Source organism: Trachemys scripta, chromosome 2 (assembly GCF_013100865.1).
Source record: "Trachemys scripta elegans isolate TJP31775 chromosome 2, CAS_Tse_1.0, whole genome shotgun sequence".
Classification (NCBI taxonomy): domain Eukaryota; kingdom Metazoa; phylum Chordata; order Testudines; family Emydidae; genus Trachemys; species Trachemys scripta.
Genome location: NC_048299.1, coordinates 134,542,070 through 134,568,606, shown reverse-complemented (window position 1 = coordinate 134,568,606; position 26,537 = coordinate 134,542,070). Strand labels below are relative to the sequence as shown.

At 42.0% G+C, this 26,537-nt stretch overlaps 2 protein-coding genes across 4 annotated transcripts in view; both read left to right on the top strand.

The window, feature by feature from the left end:
• The window catches only part of CDH18 (cadherin 18), a 904,559-nt gene that overhangs the window by 673,911 nt on the left and 204,111 nt on the right, over positions 1 to 26,537 (top strand). For all 3 annotated transcript variants that reach the window (XM_034761577.1, XM_034761578.1, XM_034761579.1), the window contains one exon: positions 13,570 to 13,864. In XM_034761577.1, coding sequence (XP_034617468.1) covers positions 13,570 to 13,864 — 295 coding nt within the window. The remainder of the gene's footprint in view (positions 1 to 13,569; positions 13,865 to 26,537) is intronic.
• Positions 17,152 to 19,276, top strand: LOC117872798. The gene is made up of 2 exons (XM_034761582.1): positions 17,152 to 17,738; positions 18,691 to 19,276. Exons 1-2 carry the CDS (start codon positions 17,246 to 17,248, stop codon positions 18,915 to 18,917), a joined length of 720 nt encoding a protein of 239 aa, XP_034617473.1. The 5' UTR covers positions 17,152 to 17,245; the 3' UTR covers positions 18,918 to 19,276.

The window sequence follows — 26,537 nt, the reverse complement described above, 5'->3', positions numbered from 1 at the left end:
CGGCCAGTGGGAGCTGCAATCAGCTGAACCTGCCGACGCGGCATATAAATAAACTGGCCCAGCCTGCCAGGGTGCTTACCCTGGTGAGCCACGTGCCAGAGGTTGCTGACCCCTGGATTACTCCTATTTGTATGCATGTATCATTTTTTTATTTGAAGTTATGAATGTTATGAATGTTGACTGTGTACTGGCTTGATTTCTAAATAACCTTAGTAGAGCATTTGGTCAGTTCCTGGAGAAAGGAATGTTGAAATTAAGTACCTAATCAAGAAACACTTAAAGTACAATGGATCGTGGAATGCTCCAATCCACATAAGAAGTCTACCTTGAGAACGTTCAAGGTAGCATGTAAACAATGGATCTTATCTGTAAAAACTTTGAGTCATGAATGGACATGTGACTTGCCCAGGTGACTCAAACTCCATCTTGGAGCTGGACTTTGCATAGGAATGAGGAGGGGGGTCTCCACCCACAAGAGAAAGTCCATTTAAACCCCTGGGAGACCCGCTCCATTTTGTCTTCAGCTGGCTAAAGATAGAGCCTCTCCACCGCCCCCCGGATACCTGAAAGAAATTTGAACAAAGGACAGTGACTGCAAGGGGTGTGAGTGATTGCTGGACCCAGGCTAAAGGGAGATTAGTCTGTAAAAGGGAGCATTCTGGAACTGGTGAGGATCTTATCTGTATTCAGTTTGATTAGATATACATTTGTGCATTTTATTTTATTTTGCGTGGTCACTTACTTTGTTATTGTCTGTTACCACTTGGAACCACTTAAATCCTACTTTCTGTATTTAATAAAATCACCTTTTACTTATTAATTAACTCAGAGTATGTATTAATACCTGGGGGAGCAAACAACTGTGCATATCTCTCTATCAGTGTTATAGAGGGCGAACAATTTATGAGTTTACCCTGTATAAGCTTTATAGACAGGAACACCTCTGTTAGCTGCTTTCAGGTAAACCTGCAGCTTTGGGGCAAGTAATTCAGACCCTGGGTCTTTGTTGGAGCAGATGGGAGTGTCTGGCTCAGAAAGACAGGGTGCTGGAGTCCTGAGCTGACAGGGAAAGCGGGGGTAGAAGTATTCTTGGCACATCGGGTGGCAGCTCCCAAGAGGGTTTCTGTGATCCAACCCGTCACACCTGTCCCTGTCCCAGGTGAATGAGCCGGTGATGTTGTAGCTGATCTGGTTAGGTCCTGTGATGGTGTTGCTGGTGTAGATACGTGGGCAGAGTTGGCATCGAGGTTTGTTGCATGGGTTAGTTCCTGAGTTAGAGTTGTTATGGTGCGGTGCTTGGTTGCTAGTGAGAATATGCTTAAGGTTGGCGGGTTGTCTGTGGGCGAGGACTGGCCTGCCTCCCAAGGTCTGTGAAAGTGAGGGATCATTGTCCAGGATGGGTTGTAGATCACAGATGATGATGCGTTGGAGAGGTTTAAGCTGAGGACTGAGGTGATGGCCAGTGGAGTTCTGTTGGTTTCTTTTGTACCTTAGTGCTTGGCTGTAGACGTCATTATCTGGACTCATGGGAAGGAGACCTTGGAAGAATTCCACCATGATTTCAACAGCTTCCACCCCACCATCAACCTCAGCCTGGACCAATCTACACGGGAGGTCCACTTCCTAGATACCACCATACAAATAAGCGATGGCCACATTAACACCACCCTATACCGAAAACCCACTGACCGCTACGCCTACCTTCGTGCCTCCAGCTTCCACCCCGGTCACACCACACGATCCATCATCTACAGCCAAGCACTGAGGTACAATCACATCTGCTCCAACCCCTCAGACAGAGACCAACACCTACAAGATCTTCACCAAGCATTCTCAAAACTACGATACCCACACAAGGAAATAAAGAAACAAATCAACAGAGCCAGACGTGTACCCAGAAGCCTCCTGTTACAAGACAGGCCCAAAAAAGAAACCAACAGAACTCCACTGGCCATCACCTCAGTCCTCAGCTTAAACCTCTCCAATGCATCATCAGTGATCTACAACCCATCCTGGACAATGATCCCTCACTTTCACAGACCTTGGGAGGCAGGCCAGTCCTTGCCCACAGACAACCCGCCAACCTTAAGCATATTCTCACCAGCAACCACGCACCGCACCATAACAACTCTAATTCAGGAACTAACCCATGCAACAAACCTCGATGCCAACTCTGCCCACATATCTACACCAGCAACACCATCACAGGACCAAACCAGATCAGCTACAACATCACCGGCTCATTCACCTGCACGTCCACCAATGTTATATATGCCATCATATGCCAGCAATGCCCCTCTGCTATGTACATTGGCCAAACTGGACAGTCACTACGCAAGAGGATAAATGGACACAAGTCAGATATCAGGAAGGCAATATACAAAAACCTGTAGGCGAACACTTCAACCTCCCTGGCCACACAATAGCAGATGTAAAGGTAGCCATCTTACAGCAAAAAAACTTCAGGACGAGACTCCAAAGAGAAACTGCTGAGCTCCAGTTCATTTGCAAATTTGACACCATCAGATCAGGATTAAACAAAGACTGTGAATGGCTATCCAACTACAGAAGCAGTTTCTCCTTCCTTGGTGTTCACACCTCAACTGCTAGCAGAGCACCTCACCCTCCCTGATTGAACTAACCTCGTTATCTCCATACTGATTTATACCTGCCTCTGGAGATTTCCATTACTTGCATCTGAAGAAGTGAGGTTCTCACCCATGAAAGCTTATGCTCCCAATACTTCTGTTAGTCTTAAAGGTGCCACAGGACCCTCTGTTGCTTTTTACAATTAAGGTTGTCTGTCTTAATTTGGCCTTGTGACAGGGTCGGTAGCTCACCGCTGTGGCACCTCCTCCTGGCCGCTTCGGGGAATTAGTTTTACGCCAGTAGAGCGCCCTCTTTGGGTGGCGTTCCGCCTGTCATCTCGCCTCTGTGGGGTGCATGGACTTGCGTTGCTCCCGACGTCGGCGTCCTCTTCCGGAGCACTGCCCTCCGACAGTGTCCCTTTGTCCAATCACACCCCCTTCCGGGGGGGGGGGGTAAACAACAGCCCCACACCTTCAAGTCCGATCCTCACCATCTAGGATCTGGTGTGGTTCTGACCGGCCGCTCCCTGCGGCCCGTGGCTGCGCGTGGGGTAGCACAGCAAACAAAGGGGGAAAAAGGGGGGGGGACTCAGGCCCGCCCACTACTCTGAGTCCCGGTCCAGAGGCCCTCGTGTGACAGTCTCACTGTCTTCCTTCTCCTTCCTCCTCTGACTATCCCTCTGGACCGCTTCCCCAACAGCCCTTCACTACGCTAGGCCTCCTCCTCCCAGGTCTGCCGCCTAGCAGGCTATGGAGTAGGGCCTTCTCCCACTCTCTCAGGCTGGCCTGCACTGCGCTGTCCATGGGGCTGGCCTCCCAGCTCTGGAGACAGACCTTCCCCTCTGAAGGCCTGGGACAGCCTGACTGCTCCTGCTCTGGGCAGCCTTTTATATGGCTAAGCCGGGCCCTGATTGGCTGGCTCCAATCTGCCTTCTTATTGGCTCCCAGTAAGCCCTCTCCTGATTGGCCGCGCGTCTATGCAGGCACCTAGGCCTGCCGCAGCCCAGTCTCTCTAGGTGTGGGGTAATCGCCCCACCACAGGCCTCCTTGGCATATGTGTTATGATAGTCTTTAATTACAAAATTATATGCTGTTTTCTCCCTCACAGGATCCCTGCCTCATTCTGTGCACAGGATGGACCTGCTCTTGGAATGAATCAGGGTTGTGTGGTAAAGGAGACTGTTGTCTCTGGGAACCCTGCCTTATATATTGCAGAAGTTGGAAGTTGTACGGTGAATGAGGCAAGGGATTTCAGGAAGCGTGAGGATGGTCTCATGCTTAAGGCACTTTAATGCTGCCCTGGAGAATTGGATTCTATCCTTGTCTCTACCACAGAGTTCCTGTGAAATGCCAATCAAGTTACTTAAAGCAAACCTTTCACTAATTGTATTTTCCTCATTTTATGGATACCTGACTTGAGACCCTGGGGTCTGATTTGTAGAATGCTGAGTTGCTCACAGCTTCAACTGAAATTAATGTGACTGTGCTTGAATATATAAAAGTTCTATATAATGCCAAGGACTCTGAAAAATCAGGCCCTAGATATATCAGATTGGGCACTCCAAATTGGTGGACTTTTTTTATCTTAATCTCCATGCTCCCATTCCCCATCTGTAAAATGGGAATAATACAACTACCCCACCTTACAAGCGTTTGGTGAAGATTAACTAATTAATGTTTTTGAAGCATTCAGATCTGTAATGAGCACCATAGAAAAGCCTATGAGGAAATTAATAGTTCTTATCTTCATTGCAATAAATAAGACATCTTGAACAATGAAGATAAAACTAAACATTGAATATCTACACATTCAGTACTGTCTATTCTGTGCACTGAATGAGGCGGGGCTCCTGTGGGGGAAAAAACTGTGTGATCATGTAATTAAAGAGTGTATTATAATGCAGACACGCAAAGGGGCTACATTAAAGTTGCACAGGCATAATAGTCTACTTACAGTAGTTATATGGCCCCCATCCCTCCTACTTCACAGGGGTATAGTGAATGAGAAAAGTGCTGTTATCCACACTGTGCAGTTGAGGAGCAGAGGCACAGACAAACTAAATGACTTGTCCAAGATCATACACTGTCTTCGGAATAGTGAGAAATAAAAGACTGTATGGTTCTCTAAGTCCCAGGCTAGCACCCTAACCACAGGACCATTCTTCCTGTCTTATTCAAATATAGCACGAAAACCAGTTCTTTCTAGGGCAAGTGGTCTGTGCTGGGAAGACACAGTGAAGGTATGGGAACTCTCCAGCCTGGGAAAACACAGAGTCAGAAAGGTGAGAAAGATGCATGTCTCCACCTAAGAGAGGCAAGAGCTAGGGAGTTGAAAGCCAAGAGTAGGTGCCCATGGTGAACCACTGATGGGAAATACAGGTTCAGTTGCCCTGAACTGTGACAATTACAAAATCATTCAAATAAGTACAGCAGCCTTTCCCTTTCTGTACCCAGCTTGATGAGAAATAAAGCTTGCTCCTAAATGATTACTTTCCGTAGTTACACATTGGTGCCACACAGATCTTGATTGTGATAACCTAGTTCTGGATCTGAGGTTTTTAAATATGGAACTGAAATCCATGTGTGGTGTGTATACATTCACTTTAATTAGTGAGCTGGCAATTCAGATTGCAGGTCTTTGAAATAATATGGCATTTATTTAGAGTTTTTAAAATTAGTAGTGGAAAACTGATATTAGCTAAGAGAGGTTTAAATTACAACTATTAACATTGTGCCTTTCAGAAATTTAATCCTTTTTTTGATTTCTTGAGGATTATAAAAGAAAATTAGACATATAATAGCACTAATGGAAGAAAAAATGTTTGTCTTAACAAAACAAGGACACCTTGCTCACTCTTCTGCTAAATCAGTCATATGCTAGAGAAATAGACCAGTAAAAGATGGAAGAGCCATCATAAATCATCCTGAAGCCAAACTGTTATTAAATATGTCAAGAAATGAAGCCTACTGACTTGATAAAGGTGACATTTCAGATTTACTCTTCAGCTATTATTTTCACTTTCTTGTTTCTCAGAACAGGTACAAATTTAAAGAAATAAAGACAGGGATGGGGTGAGTGGGGGATGAAAGAAGAAAACAAAGCATACTGCAATACTTATCTGCCTTCCTCTTGAAGTGAACAGATTCAGAATGTATATTGTATTTATCCTGTCGAAGAATTTTACCAAATAAACAATATTGGGTAAAATCTTCAAAAGTGCCTAAGTGATTCAGGGCCTAAATCTCATTTTCAGAAGAGACTGAGGCCTTGTCTACATTACACAGTTTTATCGACAAAAGAGTGGAGGTGTACACACTGAAATGCCCCTCCTGCTGATGTAACTCCCCTGCTATGCCGACATAATGTAGGAGCCCAAGTCTCATTGCAAGTCAAAGGAGATTTGAGTGCTAAGTGCCTAGATCATTTTTTAAAATGAAGCTGAGGCTCCTAAGTCACGTAGGCACCATTGAAGATGTTATCTTTTATTTGTGTATAGCTCATCTACAAAGAAAGGTACATATTGAAATACTTTCTAGTATTTCAATATATAGCCTGCCCTATCTACTTGTGGAATGACCTAATCACAGTTTGCTTATCTACTAACCTACTCCCATTCATACCTCTCCATATATATATATGTATAAACAATTTGGAGGAAAGAAAAAAAAAATCTGTGTTATCCCACTTTTCGATTTCTCTAACTTTTAGAATGTTGTTTATTAGACTGTAATCTCTATAGGGAAAGGACTGTCTTTATTTTATTTTTTTATGTCCAGCACAAGACAATTATCAGTGACAAATGAATAATTGAAAACCTTGTTTTCTGAGATACAGAAGCAGACTCAGAATGGCCAAGATTTCCAAAAGTGATTAGTGATTTTAAGTGCCTCAGTTTTGGATGCCCTGTTGAGACTCTTTGAAGGGACCTGCTTTCCAAAATACCGGTGCTCAGCACTTTCTGGAAAATCAGGCTCATCCAAAGTGTCTTAATTTGTGCACCCAGTAACTCAGACACCCAAAAATCATGTAATCATTTCTGAAAACTTTGGCTCTGTGTCCTGCATATGGAAATGATCTTTTATGAGCAACCATGTCTGTGGAGTTTATAGGGAGAAGAAAATGTCTTTGAGGGGGAGGGGGAAGACAGACGACACAACAACAACAACAACAAAAGAACTTTAGGGATAAATGATTATCTTAGGCAGATGTGCCACAGAGGCTCTCAGAGTTCATGCACTTTAATAACCTAAAGCTGTTTTAAGCTAGAATATGGTCACTATTTAATCTTCTTTCCTCAAGTCTATAGTTTGTCTTGTTTGTGACTTTTTGGAGTTGGATTCAGTGATACTGCTTTTGATAGCGAGACCTCAAAGGGATGGTAGTCATTGAAAGGAGTAGAAATAGGGTTGCAAACAAGCATTGGTAACTTGGCATCTGAACTTTCTGTGTTTGTTATCTATTAGGAAAGTTAAATAACTTCAGACCTGACAAACTCACTACACCTAACACATGGTTTACAGGATATTTATCCATAAAGAGTAACATGAAAGGTATCCACGGAAACCACATAACTTGTCAAGATTCATGATTATTAGAAGATGCATATATGGGTAAAATTCAAGGAATAATGTGCTTCTACTGGAGTAGTAATTAGTCACGAGGAGATGCTGTGTCTTGGTGATGGTCTGTTTGGTCAAAGGGGAGTTGACACTCTGCCCTGTTTGGCCTGTGATTCAGTGCAAGGCTCAATTGTTCAGCTTTGTGGAATACTAAGATTTTGTATGGGAAACCACCAGAGGCAACAACAAACAACTGAAACCACTTAAAGGTAAAAAAAGAAAGTTTACAACAAAACAAGGTTTCTCCCTATCTGTGAATAGAACAAAAATCTGTTTTCAGTATAACACGGGTGAGAGAAGCACTCTGGATCCATTCACTGAGGAGACACCTGGTGGAGTGGGGGGAGGAGGCATCATGAACCTTTGAATCCTGATTTCTGTGAAGCCAGACAGCTCTGCAACAGACTGAACTTTGGGGTGGGCAGACCTACTTTATTAAATAGAAAAGGTAACTACTGATAAGTGTAGACCCAGTTTGCATTTTACTATTTTGTGTTGTAACCAGTTGCGTCCATCACTTTCTCTCAGTTCTAGGTTGTTGTTGTTTTTCTTAAATAAACCTACTTCTGTTTTCTTGTAAGTGTTCACAACTGCTGTGTGATTCACAGGAGTGGTGGTATAAAGTGAAACAGGTAAACTGGGGTACACTGTACCTTTGGGGGCAGAGGATTTAGAATTTCTGTGAGTAGCAAGTAGCAGGGGCTGGATATCACAGGATAATGATTCAAAGGGACCCAGGGATAGTGGTGTCCCTGTTGTTAACCTGTGAGGTGACATTAGGGCTGGCATAGCCTAGAGGAGAGTGCTCAAGTGACGGTAAGGCTGGTGGTGTCAGGACCTGTCTGTCATCCAGTTACCACAAGAAAGATTCCCTCTCACTAGAGGCAGGGTTAATAAGGTGACTCACAGTCCTGGGTATCCCAAGAACCCTAACATCCCTATTTTACAAATAGGGAATTGTGGCAAATAAAAGTTAGGGCTTGTCTACAGTAAAGATCCATGTAGACCCTGCTGGCATGAACTAAGAATAATATGAATTAGGTGCCTTTTAATGTGCGCCAGGAGGGTCTGTGTTGGGCAGTTAGAGTGCAGCACATTCTATAAATCACACCCCTCTAATGTACTTAGGGCTTGTCTACATGACATAATAAAGTGACTTGTCCAATGTCACACGGGAATTCAGTGGTAGAACAGGCAATTAAATTCAGATTTCCAGAGCCTCTGCCTAGTGTCTTACCCATTGGAGTCAAGTATCAGAGGGGTAGCCGTGTTAGTCTGAATCTGTAAAAAGCAACAGAGGGTCCTGTGGCACCTTTAAGACTAACAGAAGTATTGGAGCATAAGCTTTTGTGGGTGAATCCCCACTTCATCAGCTTTCTACCCATTGGACTATCTTCTAGTCCTTTTTTTTTTTTTCTTTATAAGCCTCAGGGATACATTGTTTCTACTGGGGATAATTTAGTAGTATGCATGGGAAAAAAAAGACCAACTCCATCATAAGCAGGGAAATCACCCCAAGCCTACCTTCTACTTGATGGAAAAAGTCTTAACAAGGACTCCCAGGAGGTCTCTTCAGCACACTACATATTGCAATGAGGCTGGAGAGAGAGGCGGAGACATCTATCTTTTTCTACCCAGGGTCAGTTTAAAACAGAATTCTCATCTTGGTGATGTTGTCTTAGTTTAAAGTTGAAAATCATCTTCTCTCCTTTACGTTATTGAAAAAAAAAAAAGAAAGAAAAAAGAAAAAACGAATGCACACTAAAGGGCAAGGGAAAAATCTCCTCAGCTGTGCAATAAAAACATTGCACAAAGACGTTCTTTTGAATTTCGGGTTCAGAACATTTGAGATCAGAACAGATTGATTTGTGTGAATCTGTCAAGATCTTATCTTGCAGATACTATAGGAAATGTATCAAAAAGCAGAAAAACAGACACCCAAAACATTTTGTGCAAGTTTCTTTTTTTCAGCAGTTGCTTTACAACAGAATCTGAGGGTTTCAGGTTTTGCTAATGTAATCCAACTCATTGTCTTCCCTTAATTATCCCAGCCCACATTTTCCTTTAATAGCTTGCAGGGTAATTTGCACATAACATATAGCAGGACAAGCATATAATTTGTTGACACCTGTGAGCAGGGGAATATTTCATTGCTGGTACATCCTTCTTACCTCCTACAGTTTACTTCTGAGAGTCAAGATTCTCCTGACTGAAAATATACCTGAATTTTCATTTTGACAGCTAGTGCTAACCTTCCTTCCCCTCTGTCATCCCCCCCGGACCCCACTCCACCTGAATAAAAATCAGTCCAATTTTGTTCAGCTCCATGAGCATGCCAGTGGTTTGGAAGGTTTTGATATCCTAAGATATTTCATACTTAGAAGCAGCCTGGTACAGACAATTTTTAAAAGTTCTCTTCTTTGGTAGACTAGTAAAACTGCCTTGAGTAGTGGCATCGTTACAGAAAAATCATACAAAGCTGAAGTGAGGAAGTGATTGAGCCCTTTCAACCAGTATTGCTCAGTCCGTTCATTTCTTACCAGTGTTCTGGGCTTGGACAACAACTACACACACACACACTATTAAAAAAAGAGAACGAGGGGGGAATTTTCCCTGTTATCTCCTTGTAGCATGGGGTAGGCTTCTTCTGGACATTGCTGGGACAGCTCCACTGACTTTAGAGCCTTATACCAGGGATGGATTTGGAACGATCTGCCTGCATGCAGCTTTTCTTCAGGTTTAGTAAGAAATTAGAGCACTCGTGCTTTCTGAAATAAATTGTACTGGCCCCAAAATTATGGCACATAGGAATCTATCAATCAAGGGGGAATTATCAATGATGCACATGAGAATTCTTGCTATTTCACCACATGGGCCAATATCCTGGTCCTGATATTCCAGATTTCACACAGGCCAAATTCTAACTTGGTGAGTGTTTTAGCTTTATAAGCACTACAAGACTGAGCACTCTGAGCATAATAAATTAAGGGGAGGACTACTTACATAAGAACAGATTCTCCCCTTGATAATACAAACACAATTCCATTTAAGTCTGTGAGAGATGTGAATGTATCTGAATGCAAAATGTGGCCCAAAGGAATAAAAAACGAGATATGTAAGAATAGAATGATGTCCTTTGAGGACTAGATGGTTGCGCGCACACACTTTCTCAGTACAGCTTTCTCTCCCTCCCCACATTGTTTTTTTTAATTTTTCAGATTTAAAAAAATGAGTTCAGAGTTATGGAATTTTATAACTTTTTGATATGATCTTAATTGTTAGGCCAGGTCATCCACTAGCTCCAATCTGTGTAGGTATACTGGCTACAGTGGAGCTATGCTGATTTATATCAGCTGAGAATCTGGCCATTAATTTTATTAGACTCTCCCCAGCAATGTAAATACATACAGAACACAGTATAAATTATGTGCAACATCAACCATGCATAGCTGATAGAACCTCAATGAAAAACATCAAGTGACTACATATGTCTTTTACCTTTATAAATCACAACCTCAAATGCCTTTCAAATACAAAACAGAGTTTGCAAAGAAGGAAGGAAGTAGAAGGGGTGATAAGGAAGTGTCTGTGTATCTGCAGCTTCTGACTTTACACAGCATAAATGAGAAGTTTACCATCTCCCTTAACGATCTCATTTTACATTATACTCTATGTCCTAAAATGGTTTGTAAAATGAGGTTTGAAAGGAAATTGTACAGTAATGGAGAGGCACAAATTGGAGAGGCAACTGGAAAGCAACACCTTGTGTTGTATTAATTGAATTAATAACATTTGTTGGTATTCTCTACACATTTTACTCAGATTCTGCAAAGAAAGTTAGTAATGACAGATATTTAGTGCTAACATGCTAGAAGAACACAATTTGTGCTATTCAAGGAAATGCAGTGAGTATGAGAATGAGTCAGTACTTGAAATCAGAAAGTCTGTTCTCCAGTTTAATACCACTGGAGGATTGGGACAGATGTTGATAGCTGTATTCTCACTTTGGTCAGCACTGTACATTATACAAAATTCACTCTCACGAAGTTGATGTTAATAAAAACCTTTCAATCCATCAAATAATGATTCCCTCCTGCCAGAGAACACAGATTTGTTTTTAATGTAGTTAACCAGTTAGGTAATTATAAGCAGGGATCCATGGTTAAAAAAAAACCAAAGTTCTCCAATTAAAAGAAACTTAAAAATCTACTTTTTTTTGGTGATTAAATGAAACGCTGAACTTTGGTTTCCCTAGCCATAATATGTATAGGTATTAGTTCAGAGATGTCTGAAATGGGTAAGGAAAATGTTATTCTCATAAGGCAGCTAACTTTCAATGAGTGAAGCAACTGGTTTTTATCTTTATACAAAATGAAAAAACTAAAGATTTTTCCTGTAAAAGCTCAAATTCTGCATTTTTTCATGGTTTTTCTGTGGCAAATGGATTTTTAGGCTCCCTTTTTGTTAATTTAGTAGTGGCAAACCTGGATAAATAGCTTTTTAGCCTTCACTTTTAATACAATTTGGTATTTATTTAAGATTACCAGGAGGTTTTTGGGTTGTTTTTTGTCCTATTCAAAGGATGGAATAATTACATATTTTAAATAGATATGCTAGCAGTAGTTAAGATACTAGGCCATTCATAGACTCATAGACTTTAAGGTCAGAAGGGACCATTATGATCTTCTAGTCTGACCTCCTGCACAATGCAGGCCACAGAATCTTACCCACCCACTCCTGCAACAACCCCTGACCTATGTCTGAGCTATTGAAGTCCTCAACTTGTGGTTTAATGACTTCAAGGTGCAGAGAATCCTCCAGCAAGTGACCCAGGCCCCACGCTGCAGAGGAAGGTGAAAAATCCCCAGGGCCTTTGCCAATCTGCCCTGGAGGAAAATTCCTTCCCGACCCCAAATATGGTGATCAGCTAAACCCCAATCATGTGGGCAAGACTCACCAGACAGACACCCAGGAAAGAATTCTCGGTAGTAACTCAGATCCCTCCCTATCTAGTGTCCCATCACAGGCCGTTACCCCTAATAGTCAAAGATCAATTAATTGCCAAAATTAGGCTATCCCATCATACCATCCCTTCCATAAATTTACCAAGCTTAGTCTTGAAGCCAGATATGTCTTTTGCCTCCACTGCTCCCCTTGGAAGGCTATCCAGAACTTCACTCCTCGGATGGTTAGAAACCTTCGTCTAATTTCAAGTCTAAACTTCCTGATGGCCAGTTTATATCCATTTGTTCTTGTGTTCACATTGGTACTGAGCTTAAATAATTCCTCTCCCTCCCTGGTATTTATCCCTCTGATATATTTGTAGAGAGCAATCAGATCTCCCATCAGCTGTCTTTTGGTTAACCTAAACAAGCCTAGCTCTTCGAGTCTCCTTTCATAATACAGGTTTTCCATTTCTCGGATCATCCTAGTAGCCCCTCTCTGTACCTGTTCCAGTTTGAATTCATCCTTCTTAAACATGGGAGACCGGAACTGCACACAATATTCCAGATGAGGTATCACCAGTGCCTTGTATAACACCTCCTCATCTCTACTGGAAATACCTCGCCTGATGCATCCCAAGACTGCATTAGCTTTTTTCATAGCCATATCACATTGGCGGCTCATAGTCATCCTGTGATCAACCAATACTCCGAGGTCCTTCTCCTCCTCTATTACTTCCAAGTGATGCATCACCAGTTTATAACAACAATTCTTGTTATTAATCCCTAAATGCAAGACCTTGCATTTTTCAAACTCCATTACTTTATAATGGATAATACAGGGGTCAGCAGATTTCCTATAGAAGAAAGTGAAAAAGTAGTTATGTTTTAGGTGGAGGTAAAATAAGTCTGGGGAGGCATCTGTCACTCAGCTGCTATCCCCAGCTTCCAGTTATTACAAATGGTATTGGACATTGGGCCATATGGGATGATTTATGGGTGGTGGGATCTGAACCATAATCAACGAAGTAAAACTTAATCATATTGCCTTAACTCATCAGTATAGATGTTTCAGACACAGTGCTCAAGGCATTGAGGCAGCAGTGCTGACTCAGTTTGATGCAAGCCTTAAAAAAGACAACTGATAGAAATATTGTTTTCATGTACTTGCTGGTACCATGACAGAGTTGAAGAAGTTCACTGACTGAAGGGAGATCCCTCTGGAACTCCAGCAGATCAGTTATGATGAGGTAACCCACAGCAGACTAAGTAAACTTGTGCACAGAACATTACAGCAGCCAGGGAGGATTATTTCTAGACCAGTACTAACAGCATACATATGCAATACATCACGTTATATGACATGTTATATTAAATATTATTTTACATGATATTGTGTGTTTGTGTATATTTTTCAGCTACACTCCAATTCTGACAAAGGTGATGGATCAGTCAAGTACATCCTTACTGGAGAAGGGGCTGGAACTATATTTATTATTGATGACACTACCGGAGACATCCATTCAACCAAAAGCCTAGATCGAGAGCAGAAGACACACTATGTGCTGCATGCTCAGGCTATTGACAGACGGACGAACAAGCCACTCGAGCCTGAATCAGAGTTCATTATCAAAGTGCAGGACATCAATGATAATGCACCAAAATTTACAGATGGACCTTACATTGTTACTGTGCCAGAGATGTCTGAAATGGGTAAGAAAAATATGTTATTCTCGTAAGGCAGCTACATTTTAATGAGTGAAGCTACCAGTTCCTGTTTCACAGAGTTATAAGAGTATTTTCTTTATCATTAGTTATACACAAAGGTCAACAAAAGCTGGAAGATTGTAGTAATAACAAGGCAGCAAGATTTCAAACCGAACATCACATGTTAGTTTTCTTTATCTGTCTGTCCATAGTACACTCATACAATACATTATATATGCCAGCAGAAGAGGAAATGCTGTGCTATTCTTAAATACTTCAATAGTTTTGCACTCCTGCGTAACTGCACTTTGGAAAAAAAAGTTACATTGTTACATTCCTGTACAACTACTGTGTTTACTTTATTTTCAGAGGCATTTGTCTGTGTAAATAATCTATGCAATTTATGGAGAGAATAAAACACATGAAAGGAAAAGTAAATCTCCAGTTTATTTTAGACCACAGCCTCACAGGTTCATCTTCAGTTATTTTTTATAATGTAAGATAAAATGTAGCTTAGCTTTGTATTACCCTATGACAGTTTTACCTTAGGTATTAATTATATGTTCATGCATTTTGCTGCTGCTTGATCAGTGCTATATTTAAAGCAGCAGCAACATGCTAGCAGTTCCTGTTACTTACTGGTCCCCCAATAATATAATTGATTTTTTTTTCACAGTGCTAGATATATTTCTTTTCTCATGCAGGATGGACAGATCCAAAAAATATTTTTTTTAGAAAGCTCAGCTATTGTAAGCAGTTTCCCCCCTGAAGCCGGCTGCCTTGTATCACTAACTAGTGATTGGGGATAGTTACCCACACTAGTTATAAAAGAGAATAACAGGAAGTCCAAGACAAAAATAACCCTCCGGAGTCGATTTACATAAAACATATAATTTGTTCACTTCAACTGACTCTTTCTTTCTCAAGTCAGCAGGTGTCTGGCTGAACTTTTGCAAAGTTGAATTTATAAACGCCAACAGGAAAAAATATCAAAGTGAACTGAGTAACCGGCCTCTCATAAAAAAGTGATTATTTTGATTATATGTTTGGAGAAAAAGGCTGGTATGATTGAATCCTGATGGTTTATCATCATTCAGTCACACTGAATTATGATGATGATTCATCATAATGGGCCAGATGCAGCAAAAAAAAAATAATCAGGGGTGCTTTGTACGAGTCAGGAAAGCAGAGAGAAGAAGGTTTTGTTTTTAATGAGAGGTAATTTGAGGATATTAAAAAGCTTAGGTATGGAGAGCTTGCTTTGGGCTGGGAGCCCTTTGTTCATTCTCTGGCTCACTGGCATTTAAGATGTAGAGTAGGGGTAGGATGACCAGACAGCAAGTGTGAAAAATCGGGACAGGTGGTGGGGGGTAATAGAAGCCTATATAAGAAAAAGATCCAAAAATTGGGACTGTCCCTATAAAATCGGGATATCTGGTCACCCTAAGTAGGGGATGGGCATCCCCTGCTATCATTACTACGAGCCAGTTGACATATAGGTCTCTTGGATTCTTCAAGTTTTTGACTCTAATCTTGCTGTGGGAGTGGTCCAGGCACATAGCTAGCCCCTTCACATTTTCCTTCATCACATGCATGTAGTAAAATACAGCATATAAAATATTAGCATGTGGGTTGATCACACCATTGTAGGTGGGACCAAACTGTTAAATCATGTTCCTGAAATATTCAACAGCGACAGCCAGGATTGTAGCAGTTTGAAAACATGAGACTATTCTCCTCTCCCTTTACATTGATGTAAAACAGCCATTACGCCACTGATGTAAATGGACTTACACTGGTGTAAGAGAGAGGTGAATTAGCCCCATTGGTTAAATACAAATCTTTCCTATCTACGCTGCAAGACCAGATTATTTTAACCGTCCAGCCCAGCACAGTAACTATCATAATGTAGACAGGATCTAAATCTCTCCCTCCATCCCCTTCCTTTCTCCTGGTTCTAATGCTTTTGGCTCCATCCCCATTTCTCTCCTCCCTATTGTTTCATTTCTCCATAGGTCAAGGAATAAGCCCCTTGTTATATCCCCTTGGTTCTCTTCTCCCCCTTCCCCACTCATTCTCTTTCCCCCAGACTTTCTTTCACCCTCACTATCCCACAGAATCCCACTTCTATCTTGCTCAGCATCTCTAACCCCCTTTGCTGTGTTTCACTTCCACAGAGTATCTGATCTATTCTGTAGGTCTCCATTTGTTTATTTCCCCAATTTTGTCCCTTTTCTAAAAGTCTCTCCCTAACCCCCACCCCTTAGAATTACCCTTCTCTCTTCCTAATAGCTGAATGTCCAAGCCTTTGGTCAGTCTTCCTCTTGGTGTCTTTCTGCCCGCAAGTGTTCTTGATTCCTTCTTTTCGTCTCCTGCTAACTTTTGGTCCCCTTCTTTCCACCCCTTCCTTGGGTCTGTGTCTCTGTCTCAACTCCCAGCCTTGATTCCACAAGTCTTCCTTTTTCAGCAGTCTTTCCCCCATATTTGGAATCTCTCCCTGAGCCCCTTTGACTTCCACTACCCTGCTTTCAGCTTAAAGCACTCTATCTACCTTCTCTCCCAGCTCCAGATATCACCATAAATCCTCTCTACCTGCTCTGCACTTTTTATCAGCCACTCTAACTGGCCAGTGTTTGAACTAAGATAGCTCTTCAGATGACTGGTAAGAGGCTTTCTAACTGGCTTGATATCATTTAAAACAAAAGGTGCAACACTACTTTTCTTACGGTTGTTTGTTCTTTTCTGAATCCATGACTCCTTCATGGATACTGACTACTTAATTGATCTATTGTTTTTGTTCTGGAGCTGGCAAGATTTTTCTCCACTCAGAGATACTAATAAGTAGAGATCCACATGTTTTATTTTGATGCTTTGAATCCATATCTGCTGTGCCCCACAACAAAAATATATGAATTCTCCCCCACCCCCAGGAAGAAATATAATCCCTGGATGTAATGTCTCTAAGGCCTGGTCTACACTACAAACTTAAGTCAACATAAGACACATCAAGTCGATCTAATAATGTATGGGTCTACACTACCGAGTCCCTTCTGCCGACCTAAGTGGCCTGGAAAGTTGGCTTCTGTACTCCACCTCCGTGACAGGGGGAGCTCTTGATTCGGCATCCATGGGTCGAAATGGAGATAGTGTAGACTCTGTTGTGTAATTCAAATGAATTGGCCTCCAGGGAGGTGCCCCACAGTGCTCCACTGCAACTGCATGCAGAGCACTTTCAACTGCATTGCACATCAGCCAGTTACACAGGAAACAGCTGCTTCCCTGTTAAAGCCCTTGGAACTTTTGAATTTTCATTTCCTGGTTGATCAGTGTGGAGAGCATTCCGGCATAGCTAATGATGGAGACTCAAGTCTGCAAACGTGCTCCAGCATGGAGTACAGGAGGTGGTGGATCTTATTGCTGTGTAGGGAGAAAAGTCTGTACAGGCAGAGCTCCAATCCAGAAGAAGAAATGTTGGCATCTATGCCAAGATTGTGGGAGAAGGGCTACACCAGGGACACGCAGCAGTGCCATGTGAAAATAAAGGAGCTTCGGCAGGTGTACCAGAAGACCAGGGAGGCGAAAAGTCGTTCTGGTTCTGCCCCAGAGACATGCTGCTTTTATGAGGAGCTGCATGCAATTCTCGGTGGTGATCCCATCACTACCCCAAAACGCTCTGTGTATACCTGCCAGGAGCTCCGGGCAACCTCAAGCAACGATGAGGAGGACATTGTTGATGAGAGAGAGGAGGAGGAAGAGCATGTGAGGCAGGCAAGTGGAGAATCCATTCTCCCCAACAGCCAAGAACTGTTTTTAACCCTGAAGCCCATTACTTCGCAGGACCAGTTGGCGTCGGAGCATGATGCCGGGGAAGGCACCTCTGGTGAGTACACATTTCCAATCAAACTCTAGGGGTTACATTCTATTATTTTTAATGTTTAATATTAATGTTTAATGTTATTTTTAATGTTTAATCTGAACAAAAAAGTAGGTGTAGTGGGTATCGGTGGCCACTCCAGCTACGCAGAGGGTGCCTGTGTGTTTATGTGCACAGGGATGGCCCGGGAATCCTCCATGGAGATCTCTAGGAAGCTTTCATGGAAGTACTCTGCAATAATTTGCAGAAGGTTTCTGGGAAGGGCTGCCTTATTTTGTCCACCACATAGGACACTTTCCCATGCCATTTCAGTATTAACTCTGCTGGCTTCATTGCAGCACACAGCATTGTAGCATCTGCTTCCTTGCCACCTATGTTACCCTCAGGAGAGTGATATTGCATAGGGTCACTTGGGGGAAATGGGAGAAGTTTTCAATGCCAGCCCTTAAACTGCAAACAATTCAACAAGTAACCTACCCCCTCTTTGATGAAATCTGGGTCACACAAACACACTTTCCCAAATGTGCAATGGTTATGGTTGGAAGGGATCACCGAGTATTGCAAGCAGCACTGAAAAAAAAAAGTGTGTGGGGGGGGGGAGCTTCCTGTTTGTCTCCCTCCCCCCGGTGCTGCTTTTGTTAAAAAACAAACTTTTGGGGGGTCTTTATCCTGGTGCCTGTCCTCAAGCACCATCCAGGTTGCTAGGGGAAAGGGGCTTTTCTCAAGTTCCAACCTGTGATCCCAAGGATGTCTTCACAAAAGCAACAGCACAACTCGTGGTCTTACTCACCATGGCTGGAGCAGCAAACTGAGTCTTGCAATAGCCAGTGGTTGGGATTACATTGTGGCTCGCACTGAAGTGTATTGAGGGGTGCGTTTTTTATTTAAAAAATTAACCTCGCACCAGAAACAATGTATGCACTGTCAATGCTACCCTTGTGCTTTGCATTCCTTGCAGCTGAAACCTTGTCTGTTGGTGCATCTTCCACACTGGGTCAGAAACTTTCCCAGATTAGAAGGTGGAAAAAGAAGACTCGGGAGGACATGTTCAATGAGTTAAGGAGTGACAAGACGGAGCTCAGAGCATGGAGGATCACACTGTCTGAGAACTTGGACATAGGGAGTACAGGAGAGCATGAATGGAACAGGAGCATGCCATGCAGGAAGAGATGCCACGGATTATGAAGGAGCAATCAGACATGTTGAAGCGTCTGCTTGAGGTTCAAGAAAGTCAGCTGGATGCTGTAGTGCCCCTACAGCCTATGCTGAACCTACTGCCATCGTCGCCCAGTTCTACATCCTCCTCCCCCAAATGTCCTATGAGGCGGAGGCGGGGAAAGTCTGTTATCCTTTGCACTCAACACCATGGGAGGGTACAAGGACCTGAAGGCACCCATTTCTACACCTTTGATTGTTATTGCAGTGCATCTGTAAGCAAGCTTTCCTTGTTTCCCCTCTCACAGTGTTATCAGACATTTTGTCCCAAGTTATCTTACTTTTCTTTGCTGTTTCTTTGTGTTTGTGTGCATAATAAAACTTAATGGATTGAGGAGAAAAGGCTCTTTATTCATTGAACACACAGTGGTTGGTGGGAGTGGAGTTTACAGGGGAGAAAATGCAATGGAGGGGACAGATTGGTAAGGAACACCACAGATAAGTGTCACATTACTCTGGCTCATTGTTGAAACTTCTTTTCAATACCTTACTGAGATGCAGAGACCCTCATGTTTTCTTCTTATTGCCCTGGTGTCTGGCTGCTCAAAGTTGGCTTCCAGCCTCAACCCTCCCCCCTCCTCCCCCCCCCCGGAAACTTTTCTCCCTTTGTTTCACAGATACTATGGAGCACACAGTAGGCAGCAATAACAATGGGGATATTGCTTTCACTGAGGTCTAACCTAGTATGCAAACAATGTCAGTAATCTTTTAAACGTCCAAAGGCACATCCCACCACCATTCTGTCCTTGCTCAGCCTATGGTTGAACTGGTCCTTACTGCTGCCAGGCTGCCTGTGTACGGATCCATGGGTCACTGGCATTTCAACATCAACAATGATTATTTTGCAGTCTAGGAAGAAAGTCCCTGCTTGCAGCTTTCTGAACAGACCTGTGTTTCTAAAGATGAGCATGTCATGCACCTTGCCTGATCATCTAACACTGATGTTGGTGAAACGGCCTCTGTGATCCACCAGCGCTTGCAACACCATTGAAAAATATCCCTTTTGGTTTATTTACTCTATCGCAAGGTGGTATGGTGCCAAGATAGGGATATGCATTCCATCTATAGCCCTTCTGCAATTAGGAAACCCCATCACGGGAAAACCATCCATTATGTCCTGCATGCTGCCCAGAGTCACTACCCTTCTTAGCAGTAGTCTTTTGATGGCTCTACAAACTTGGATCGGTAGATTTACCCATCTCCAAATTGATGCCCCACTGACCACTAGCAGTCTGGCATCGCAAGCTTCCACAGAGCTATCGCCACTCACTTCTCCACTGTCAGAGCAACTCTAATTTTAATATTGCTGTACTTCAGGGCTCAGTAAAGCTCTTCACAGTTCCTGGAAAGTGGCCTTACACATTCAAAAGTTCTGCAGCCACTGCTCGTCATCCCAGCTGCATAACAATGTGGTCCCATCAGTCAGTGCTTGTTTCCTGGGCCCAGAAATGGTGCTCAACTGTGTCAAGGTGATGTGTGACTGTCGCCAGCAACTGAGAATTGCTCCACACTATGTCTTCCAGCAGGACGGCTTGTGTGGCAGCACATTGTTCCATGCAGCAGCTACTGTATCAGCTGTGTAAATACTGCAGGATAAGGTGCGAGGTGTTTGTAATGCTGACAACAACAGTGTACAGCTGAGCAGGGTCCATGCTTATAGTGCTATGGCAACCAAGTGGGTAACCCAGGCTTACAAAAAAAAGGCTCGAAAAAGGCTTGGTTTGTTTGCCGTTAATTTCAGGGAGGGGGGAGTTAAGTGCATCATGGGAGGCTAATGCCATATTCCCATACCACCTGCACCAATGTTTTGGTCCCATAAGTCATTGCAAGCCCAACCCAAAATTCCACTTGGCTACATGCACTGTGTGTCGATGCAAGCGCTGCTAGTGAGGATGCACTCCCCCGACACAATGAGCATAGTATGGACATGCAAGATCGACTTGCTTAAATAAAAAGAAAAAACGAGGAGTCCTTGTGGCACCTTAGAGACTAACAAATTTATTTGGAGATGAAGTCGACTTAACTTTGTAGTGTAGACATGGCCTAAGAGGCCTTTTCTGCAGATGGTATTATAACAGTGACAGTGTTATTCCTTCATGTACAGTATTGCTGTCAGGGAATGCTGCTGCCATGAAAAATACTGTGGACCTGCATGAAATCTCTCCAGTTGTGTTTGGTTTGTTGATGCAGTGTCACGTCACAACTATAGATACAACACTGCTGTTTTTGTACATTTTTGGGTTAATCGTTTTTTTTGTCTTTTAGTTGCTAGTTTATATTCATTCCTTGCAATACCTTCCAGTCATCTCTCATCAGACGACACAACAGTTACTTCTGCCAGATCTGTCTCCAATAAGACAAATTTCTATGACGAACACTCACATGTTTTACTCCTCCTTTTCTTCAAATTCTATACTTTCTAATAGGGATGACTTGTAATGAAGCTCATGCTTCTCTGTCTCTTCAGCAGTCACTTTATTATCTACACAGTGAAACGGTTGGTAGAGAACAGATCAATGTTGTCCTCAAAGTCAAGCGCACATAAAGTAATGATTTCTTCTTATCTATAGTAGTTCACTTCTTATTGTCCTCTCATTAGTCACTCCAGGGTAGAGCTTGTTTGATTCTTCTATAGATAATAAACCTCATTTCATATCAGTTTGAATTCCTGGCTTTAGTTAATTCACAGCCACATTACAAATTATGTATCCTGATCATCAGCTTTTAGGGATTACTCAGACTCATCCAGGCTATTTTAGGACAACATTTTGGGTAATAAATCAGTGTGTTTTATTTTAACCTAGAACACTGCTAATGCTAAGGAGAAGCATCAACATCTACCTTGTGTGGAGAAAAACATATATATTTTTCTGTTGATGGGCTGTGTCTGAGATGATTGTTAAAGAATATATTCTAAGAAACTTCACTGTGATTCAGAGATAGCGTTACATCTCACCATTTACTGTAATCAGTCTTGCTGCTTTCATTGCATGTTTTTGATCATTCTTTTCTTTAACATTTATTGATTTCCCCCTCCCCCCCTTCACACTTTTTGGTAAACTGGAAAATCATTGTATATTGTTCACAATTTGTTTTCTTATCAGTCTTTCCAGTGATACCTGATCAAAGTCTGTTCTTGCTTTTCGTAGGTTTTTTTGTCTCTTTATCTCCCCATCACCACCTTCGATTGATGGATAGATTAATCGAACGTGGATTGGATCCACTTTCAGTTTGCCATTTTGATCTTCAGCTGGAATGCTATAAACAGCTGAACTCTAACCTTTATTTTAGTATTTGTTAAAGGTGTCTCACCAGTAGCTATTCTTGTGCTTGTTCTGATGTCTGAATTTGTTGTTTTGCCATTCAATGTAATTTCCTTGGGTCTTGAATTCTACATTACAGTAGGGTGATAGAGGGGAAGTGGTAGACAGAATATGTCTTGATACTAGAAAGGCTTCTGACACAGTCCTACATGACATTTTCATGGGGAGTGGAGTATTCACTGGAGTCCTGCCAGGGACTATCCTGGGTCTATCCTGGGTCCTGCTACTATTCAATATTTTCATTTATGATTGGGAATGGAGTGCACAGTATGCTTATGAAATTTATAGATGGCACAAAGCTGGAAAGAGTTGCAAGCACTTCAGAGGACAAGAGTAGTATTCAAGCAACCTTAATAAATTGGTCTGAAATCAATAAGATTAAATGAAATATTGAAAAGTACTACACTTTAGGAAGGAAAAATCAAATACATACAAAATAGAGAATAGCTGGCTAGGCAGTAGTATGGCAGAAAAGAATCTGGAGTTAGAGCCGACAATGTGATGATGCTGTGAAAAAGGCTAATGTTCTGGGGTTTATTCACAGGAGTGTTGTATTTAAGACATAGGAGGTAATTGGGCCACTCTTACAGCAGTGCTGGTCTACCAGGCACCACTGTAAGGCCTCAACTGGAATATTGTGCCCAGTGCTGGGTGCCACACTTTAAGAAACGTGGACAAATTGCTCTCCTCCTCCTCACCAGACCTATTAAGTATGTTTGGTCTTGAGACAAGACTGAGTGGGACATAATAGTTTTCAAATAAGGTAAGCACTATATAAAGTATATGGAGATCAATTGCTCTCTGTGTCCACTGCAACTAGGACAAAAAGTAATCTGCAGCAAGGGAGAATTACATTAGCTATTAGGAAAACCTTCCCAAGTATAAGGATTGTTAGGTAATGGAATAGGTTACCTAGAGAGGGTGTGGAATTGCTGCCACGGAGGTTTTTCGTAACATGTTAGACAAATATCTGTTAGGTACCATCTGAGTATACTTGGTATTGCTTCAGTGCAGGAGCTGACCTGTTGAAGTCCCTTCCCTCCCTACATTTCTATGAGTCTGTGTTTGTAACTATAATCACATGCTTAAGTGCTTCACTGGTGCAGGCCAGAGTGTTCAGCAGTTTATAGGATTGAGCCCTATCAGCCTGCTATCTAATTCCTCGTTATTTTGTTCGGCATGAGAGAAAGAGAATGTGACAATTGTTCAGGGGACCATTCTGATGGAGACAGGACCACTTCTTCCAGTGGTTTCCTTCAGAACTATCATTATCTGTAAATGATGGTAAATGACTGTAAATGTCAGCCAAATGAAGAATTTCTTCCAATGAACTATGTGGCTATATGTAAACCAGGACTCCATTACTTCTACCAGTAATGTTAATGAACCTCATGCAGTATATATGACTATCTTACCTATGGATGGGTGGCATATGTGTGCATTTGGTGCAAAGAGCTCCTGGCCCTCAGAGAATGCATACAGGCTTTGGAGACCAGGGTGGCTGAACTGTAGGAGCTAAGGGAGACAGAGAGGTAGATAGATGAGACTTTCTGGGACACTGTAGAATGGTCCCTCTCCCAGTCTGACAACCTCTGTACTGTTGAGGAGGATGAAAGTCTCAGGGAAAGAAAACATCAAACTGAAGCCAAGGGAGATGATCCCATAGTTGGGATCCTCTTTCCAGATGATGTCATGGTATCCTGTCACACTAAGGATACCTCTCTCGGGGAGGGAACTCCAGTTATTAGGAAGAGACAGGTAATAGTCATGGGGGATTTGATCATTAGAAACATAGATATTTGCATGGGTTTGTGATGACCGGGAGAACCACATGGTGACTTGCCTGCCAAGTGTGAATGCTGTTGATCTCTCGAGACATCTAGATATACTTTTGTGTAGTGCTGGGGAGGAGCCGGTTATTGTGGTACATGTAGGTACCAATGACATAGGGAAGGGTAGGAGAGAGGTCCTGGAAGATAAATTTAGGCTGCTAGGTAAGAGATTGAAGTCCAGGATCTCCATGGTAACCTCTGAAATGCTTCCAGTTCCACATGCAGCATCAGACAGACAGAATTGCAGGGTCTCAATGTGTGGATGAGATGATGGTGTAGGGAGGAGGTGTTTAGTTTATTAGGAACTGGGGAACCTTTTGAGAAAGGGGGAGGCCATACAGGAAGGATGGGCTCCACCTAAACCAAAATGGAATTGCTGGCACATAGAATTGAAAAGGCTGTAGAGCAGTTTTTAAACTAAGGGCTGGGGGAAAGCTGACGGGTGTGGAAGAAAATGTTCTTCAGATAGAGACATACCTTAGGGGAGGATCTATTAATTGAGAGGTATCCTTAGTGTGACAGCATACCATGACATCATATCCAAATAAGGAGGAGAGGATGGAAGATAATAAAATGCAGGTAGGATCTGATGAGAAACAGTCAAATGAAAATGAGTCCCATTCAATTACATCACATAATGGCAGACAGCTAAAAAGTGAAAAAAAATTAAGTGCTTCTATACAAATTCTAGAAGTCTAAATACTAAGATGGGTAAACATGAGTGCCTCATATTAAATGAGGATATTGATATAACAGGCATCATAGAAACTTTGTGGAATGAAGATAATCAATAGGATAAACTAATACCAGGGTACAAGGAATATCAGAAGGACAGAATAGGTCGTACTTCTGGTGGAGAGGCATTATATGTGCAACAAAGCATGGAGTCAAATGAAGTAAAAATCTTACATGAAGCAAAAACTCAATAATAATGGTGGATTTCAAATATCCCCTTATTGACTGGGTACATGTCACCTAAGGATGGGATGCAGAGATAGAGCTTTTTGACCCCTTAAATGTCTGCTTTTTGGAGCAGCTAGTCTTGGAACCCACAAGGAGAAGCAATTCTTGATTTAGTCCTAAGTGGAGCACAGGATCTGGTCCAAGAGACGAATATAGCTGAGCTGCTTGGTAATAGTGACCATAATATAATAACATTTAACATCCCCGTGGCAGGGAAAACACCACAGGAGCCCACCATGGTAACATTTAATTTCAGAAAGGGGAACTACACAAAAAATGAGGAAGTTTGTTAAACAGAAATTAAAAGGTACAGCGCTATAAGCAAAATCTTTGCAAGCTGCATGGAGACTTTTAAAGACACCATAATAGAGGCTCAATTTAAATGTATACCCCAAATTAAAATAAACATAGTAAGAGGACCATAAAAGTGCCAACATAGCTAAACAACAAAGTAAAAGAATCAGTTAGAGGCAAAAAGGCATCCTTTAAACAATGGAAGCTAAATTCTATTGAGGAAAATAAAAAGGAGTATAAACACTGACAAATGCAGTGTAAGAATATAATTAGAGAGTTGAAAAAAGAATTTGAAGAACAGCTAGCAAAAAACTCAAAAAGTACCAGCAAAATGTTTTAAAAGTACATCAGAAGCAGGAAGCCTGCCAAACAAGCACTGGGGCCACTGCATGATCGAGATGCAAAAGTAGCACTTAAGGACAATAAGGCCATTGCGGAGAAACTAAATGAATTGTTTGCATTGGTCTTCACGGCTGAGGATGTGAGGGAGATTCCCAAACCTGAGCCATTCTTTTTAGGTGACAGATCTGAGGAACTATCCCAGATTGAGTTGTCATTAGAGAAGGTTTTGGAACAAATTGATAAATTAAACAGTAATAAGTCACCAGGACCAGATGGTATTCACCCAAGAGTTATGAAGGAACTCAAATGTGAAACTGCAGAACTACTAACTGTGGTATGAAACCTATAATTTAAATCAGCTTCTATACTAGATGACAGGAGGATAGCTAATGTGATGTCATTTTTTTTTAAAAGGCTCCAGTAGCAATCCTGGCAATTATAGACCGGTAAGCCTAACTTCAGTACCAGGCAAATTGGTTGAAACTATAGTAAAGAAAAGATCTATGAGACATATAGATGAACACGGTTTGTTGGGGAAGAGTCAACATGTTTTTTTGTAAAGGAAAATCATGCCTCACCACTCTACTAGAATTCTTTGAAGGGGTCAACAAGCATGTGGACAAGGATGATCCAGTGGGTATAGTATACTTAGATATTCAGAAAGCCTTTGACAAGGTCCCTCACCAAAGGCTCTTAAGCAAAGTAAGTTGTCATGGGATAAGAGGGAAGGTTTTCTTCTAGATCAGTAACTGGTTAAAAATAGGAAACAAAGGGTGGGAATAAATGGTCAGTTTTCAGAATGGTGAGAGCTAAATAGTGGTGTCCCCCAGGGGTCT